Source organism: Dipodomys ordii, unplaced genomic scaffold (assembly GCF_000151885.1).
Source record: "Dipodomys ordii isolate 6190 unplaced genomic scaffold, Dord_2.0 Scaffold277, whole genome shotgun sequence".
Taxonomy (NCBI): Eukaryota; Metazoa; Chordata; class Mammalia; order Rodentia; family Heteromyidae; genus Dipodomys; species Dipodomys ordii.
Window position 1 is genome coordinate 58,026 of NW_012267493.1, and position 6,422 is coordinate 64,447.

The following is a 6,422-nucleotide window of genomic DNA, read 5'->3' on the forward strand; positions in this document are numbered from 1 at the left end:
GCCTTCAACAGATCCTCCTGCTCCCTCTCACCATCCTCCTTCACCCTCTGCCCCTCCCCCTGCCCAAGATCATACTTCCTGGGCTCTGGACCTCCATCCTGGTCAGGGACCTGGCTCAGAGCCTCAGATTTGTGGCTCAGAACAGCCAACGTCTTCCAGTGTTTGTCCAGTTCCTCGGCCAAACCGGCCACCTGTGGGGGCTTCCTAAAACTCTTCACAATTCTTCTGACACCCGTGGTGGCAAGGATTCCTGCCTTGATGGGAATGACTGAGAGCAGATCCAAGGATTTGCAGAGCTCCTCGGCATCTGTTCTGGAGGCCAGGTGCTCCTGAATCTGCCTCACAACTCCACACACCCACTTGGCCACCTCCATCATTTGCCAACCATGTCCACATTTACATAGGTGCCTGGGCCACTCACCTGGGTTCCTGGATGCCATGCTCACTCACTGTGCTCAGAACACTTGTCTCTGGTCGGTCACAGTGAGGCACGTGGCACTGCCCGGCAGCGTCCAGAGTAACTCTGCCTGCCAGCTGCCTGCCTTATATAGTCCTCTGGTGCCCCACCTCCTCCCACAGTTCCTCCTCTAAGCCCTTCCCTGACTGGGGCCTGTTAAGCCCTCACATCCCAGTAGGGGGTCTCCCAAGATGCACTTTGCTTGACCTTCCAAAAGTCCCTTCCCCACAACTGCCTAGGACATTGGCCCAAAGCAGTACAGACAATCTGGGGCAAGTCTGGCATAGAGAAGCATTCAAAGACTAAAAACCAGCAGAGGGCGAATCCTGGCGAGAGCTGTACCTGCGGCTTTGCCAACACCAAGAATGGCGTCTGAAAGCTGTCAGAGCCAGGTTCTGGGCTGCCCAAAGCAAGATGAGCCGAGGCCAACAGGCCAAGATGCTCCTACACCAACATCCAGAAAAGCCTCCTGGCTCTTGCACAAGCTTCTTGGCCATGAACACAGGGGCACAGTGTCCTGACGAGGTCAACTCCAGCCCGACCTGGCCTGCACTGGGAATGGCCACATCTCTGCCCACCTATCAAGTGTGATGTGAAGTGCTGGTCAGCCAGGAGCCGGAGGAATAGAAAGAGGAAGGGGTGCTGGTAGTGTTGCCAGTGCTGGCGGGGTGAGGGCAGGGGTGGTCTCAGGGGAAGGAAGTTTCATCCCAAGCCCAGACAACAGCCTGTGCCCCTTCCAGCACCACCATGGCTGTCCCTAGGTCCATGGGCAGCACTGGAAAGGCTGCTGGTATGAAAACTGCCCGGCTCATGGTCAAGACCATTCATGAGGACAACTAAGATAATGGCAATTTCCCCTGGCGATGAGCTGGAGAGGCCTGGAACACTGGATGTCCAAAGGACACTGCCCACTGGCTTTCCCATGCCTCTGCCAGGACTACAGTCTCACAATATGTCCACTCTTACCTTACCCCTGAGACCCTAGCACCTCATGGCTACTCCTCCCTCCTTAACTCCCGCCCTTATACAACTTGAAGGAAGATGTCCTAAGGAACAGGTATTCCATGTGGATAGGAATGATAAGACATATACATTAGTAAGTCTTATTACTCTCCATAAGGAAATGGGTTTTCCTCCCATTCACAGGGAACAGCTGTGTGAAGATGCATCATATACCCAAACATAGACCCATAAAGTGCACACATTGTGCAGATGGACTGTGGATAGGGGAAAGCAGTCAAACATGGTCAAAATCAATAAAATTAAGTTTTATACCAATATATTAATGAATACATGCAATATTATCTGAGGATTTCAAATCACAGGGAATATCTGTATAGTGCAAAGACTACACACACACAAACACACACACACACAGGCAAACACACATGCAATCTGTGTGTGTATGTCAGACTCAGATCAAGCACAGACTACTCAGTGGGCCTCTGGTTAGGGGAAAGTAATCAGATTGTTTTCCAAACACGGAAAAGCTGGAGGACTCTGACTCAAGTTTGCCATACTAGCTACTCAGGAGATTGGGATCTGAAGGACATGGTTGCAAAAGACCATGCAGGAAAGTACAGGAGACTGTCCTACCCACTGAACTGCTCTTCCCCAAAGGCATCCCCCATCCAAAATCATTGTTGGAAGTGGAGTGTTGGCTCAAGTGATAGAGCACTATCCTTGAGGACGGAAGCCTCAGCAAGGGCAACCAGGTCCTGAGTTCAACCCCAGGATCAGAGCCAAACAAATAAATAGTAACAAAAGTTATGGGGGGGTGGTTGTGGAGGTGAGAGGGAAGGGATGGTAGGGGAAAAACAAAAGAGTAGGTAATAATGCTCGTTAGGAAATGTACTCATTACCTTGCTCATGTAATGGTAAAGCCTCTGTACAGTAGCTTTACAATAAAAAAAGTATTTAAAATAATGTATTGCATGAGGTAACACAAGAACTAACACTTCAGTTATCTTTGTAATTTCCTATTCTGGTATCTCTCAATTCCCCTTTCACATTGTGTTTCTATTGAAAGAGTAGAGTTGATATTTAAAGTACTTAACTACTGGAAATTCTTGAAAACTGTGCATTTAAATTGTTTTAACCTATAGTAGGCTCACAATGATTTGCTGCAATGGCTCCAGTTTTTAATTCCTTTCTAAAAGATTCCACATTTGCTTTTTTCTTTCCATCATCTGATCACTTACATAGTATCCTTGGGACCAAACCTGGCTACTCAGAGTTCTGCTTATAATTAGTTTCTTCAGGTGCAAATAGCTAAATAGTACACGTGAGTCCAGATTAACCAGCTTCTGGAACTATTTTTGCCTATATTACTTCACTTCTGAAACATGCTCCAGACAGCTAACAAGTGCTAGAGGAAAGGGTTTTACAGATTGTTGCTGGAAGCAAAGATCAAGCTTGTATGCCAAGCTACTTAGGCGATTGAGATCTGGAGCATCTGGGTTGAAGATCAGTACATGGTCACAAAGGGTCACAAGACCTATTTCCTAAATAGCTACCATCAAAGAATGGTGAAGGAATTTGTCAGGGACAGAGGACTAGCCAAGCTAGTATAAGGCTCCATGTTCAGCCCAGCAGTTATAAATAAAAAATAGTAAGAAAATATAGTTTTTTATAATTTAACCCAAGACCAAGTAATAAAATGTAATCTTGGGTAATAAGCCCAAATTAAACCCAGTACTTTATTTATTGAAACATCCATAAAACAAATCCATTTCTAGATTTGGTTCTGTAAGAAAGCTAACTTTGAAATGTCTTCTGGAAAACTTAGTTCTTCATGTTGCCATAATGACATTACAAGAGATAAATGAGTACAAGTTACATTGGCTTTGGATGTTGAATTCAGTGCAATGATCTCTGTAAATGACAACAAATGATGATGAAGGTGTCAAATTGGAGTAAATATTTTATTTTTTCATAAAGATATTATTCTTTTTTAGTATAGTTTGTAAGGTTTGTGGCATTTTTTTTTCAATTAGGCCAACTAAAAACTAATTATCATTCTCTGAATGAATGAGTGTATGCGTCAAACTAATGAATGTGACTTACGTTTTTATAGCAACTGGAAATGGACTGTGTATGTGTGTATATGCACGTGCATGTGCATGTATATATGTGCACATTCGTGTGTGTATATGCACATGTGTGTGTATAAGATGTGTATTAACTAGATATGTTCTTTATAGGGGCTAACAGAGAAGTAAAGAGAATCTCTCAAACTTCATAATCATCCTCTAAAACAGCTGGTTTTCTTTTGTTTTTGTTTTTGTCTGCTTGTTTGTGCCAATCTTCAGGCTTGAACTCAGGGTGTGGGCAATGTCCTTAAACTCTGTTTGCTCAATGCTAGTGCTTCGCCACCTTCAGCCACAGCTCTTCTTTCAGATTTTTCCTGATTAAGTGGAGATAAGTGTCTTAATATCTTTCTTACCTTGGCTGGTTTTGGACCACAATCCTCAGGCTTCAGACTCCTGAGAAGCTAAAATGGCAGCTGTGAGCCACCAGCTCCTGGGTTAAACATTTCTTCAGGTGTCTATTGGCCATTCTTATTTTCTCTCCAGAATACACTCTTAATTCATTAGCCCAATGATTAATGGGCTGGTTTTTCTTTGTGGATTTTTTGGAGGGCTGCTTATTGAACTTTAGATATATTTTTGATATGAAGCCTTGTCTGTTGTATAGCTAGTGAATATCTTCTCCCAGTCTGTGTGCTTTCTATTTATCTTGCTGGCTATGGCATTTGCCATGCAGAAGCTCTGCAGCTTAATATGATACCATTTATCCATCCATTCTTTGATTTGTTGTGTTTCTTGATCTTTATTTAGAATGTATTCATCAGGGTAAAGGAGCCCTAGAAATCCCTTTGCAAGAAAATGGAAAGACTTAGAATAAACCATGTTAAGTGAAGTAATCAGATCCAAAGAAACATAGGTCTATAGTTTCCTTCATTTGTCATAATTAGTATATGTCTAGTGTAGTCCTTGCAGACAATCACAATAGATCAATAGCTATGTACATATCACCATATCAAATAATGCTAATCCAAATGAACTCCAAGATATAGAAACAAGATGTCTTTTTTGTTGTCTTTGTTGTGGTCTATATACTCTATCAAGTTCCTTCTTTTTATTATATCTTTTTTAACTTCCGTTTGGCTTATCCCCTGTAATCACTGTTTATATTCTGGTACCATGCATCTTTTATACACGTTTATATGACTTGAGAAGAGAAGGAGAATAACAAAATGGTGAAACAAGGACAAAGGGTGACCAATGCAACAGTGATACTCACAGGACACTACCTTGGAAATGAACTTTATAACTTCGGGGTAGGTGGGTTAGGTGGAGGGATAGTAGGAGATGAAGGAATGGGTAACAATATTTGACAAGAAATGTTCTCATTACCTCACTTATGTAACTGTCACCCTTCTGTACAGTACCTTTACAACAGAATAAAATTAAAAAGTATAAAAGAATAATGTTATAAAGTTTTACTTCAAAGTGTAACTACATATTCAATGTAATGAGTATTATAACCCATTATCTGTCCTGTTAATCTTCCACATTACATTTGCACAACAAATTGCTCACAGAATTTCTTAAATCTTCCATCTAGAGATTAAAGGGAGAAAGTGATCAAGATATATTCCACTTCTATACTATTATGTTTTTTAACCCTTTTTTAAACTATGTAAAGACAAATGTAGGTATAGAATTCTGGTTATCTTAAATTAACATAAAATCTTTTAATGTCTCAATTCCCAATCGAAATTAACCAGTTTCTGCTTATTTGTTACAGAGAGTTCAGTTCCTACTTCTTGTCTCCAAGGATTCTGCTCTGTCATGTGGCAGAATATCACATGGTAAGAAGGAACATGTGGAGAAGGAAGTTGGTGCTGATGCTCCAAAGGCCCCACATGGTCATCTGAAGGGCCTCCTTGTAGGAAGTGATTAGATCATTGGAGGTCCTGTTCTCAGAAGGGCTATATCTCCTCTCATGGAGTGAGTCAGTTTTCACAGAACTTGCTTTTTATAAACCATATATTTGGACTCTTCTAACTGCAGTTTGTTTTTATTTTTATTTTTATTTATTTAATTTTTTGTTTGGTCGTGGGGCTTGAACTCTGGGCCTGGGCACTGTCCCTTATCTCTTCAGCTCAGGGTGAAGGCTCTACCACTTGAACTACAGTACCACTTCCAGTTTTCATGTGGTTTATTGAAGGGACGACTCTTAAGGTCTTTCCTGCCCGGGCTGGTTTGGAACATCAATCCTCAGATCTCAGCTTCCTGAGTAGCTAGGATTACAGGCATGAGCCACCAGTGCCCAGCTACTACTTGTTCTCTTCACATTAATACAGCATATTGGTTGACAGAGAGAACAGGCCTCACCTGAGTAGAAGCAGATGAGACTATTTCATCTAGAATTTTCTATATCTAAAACTGAGTTAAAAACTGGAAGTTGGAGAGGAGGCGACAAGATGGCGGAGGAGAAGCTGGAAGCTGAACAAGCTCTCGCATAGAAAGCAGTTTTAGAGTTCCAGTGAACAGTCCTAAGCCAGAGAAACACACCAAGTGTGCCATCACAGGACAGAGAGTTAGACAAGTGAGAGAAAGCCAAGGCAAGAATACACATCTGAATACCAGCCAGCAGCCGCCGGCGGCGGCAGCGGCGGCAGGGTCGCAGTGGAGAACGCAGCCGGGCTATCGGCGGCGGCAGCGTCATGGTGGAGACCGCAGCGGGGCTGTACCTGACCGCTGAGAGTCCGGGACGAAGGAGCCAGACACAGCGGGCGAGCAGATTCTACTCAACACCAGCAAGAACCGACAAGGAGCAGACAGCTTCATCCTGCAGTTTGCAGACCAGAGACGACCCAGGATACAAGACTCGGCGTGAGTAGAAGCCCGACATCCTCACTCCTTCTCAGGGAGCAGAGGAGGGAAGGCCACCCCTC

The 6,422-nt window shown here is 43.3% G+C and overlaps 1 gene segment (V, D, J or C); it reads right to left on the bottom strand.

Moving 5' to 3' along the window:
- Nucleotides 1-759: 759 nt before the first annotated feature.
- LOC106001236 overlaps nucleotides 760-6,422 on the bottom strand; it is a 28,596-nt gene continuing 22,933 nt past the window's right edge. The window contains 1 exon segment of the V gene segment in view: nucleotides 760-1,035. Coding sequence covers nucleotides 760-1,035 — 276 coding nt within the window.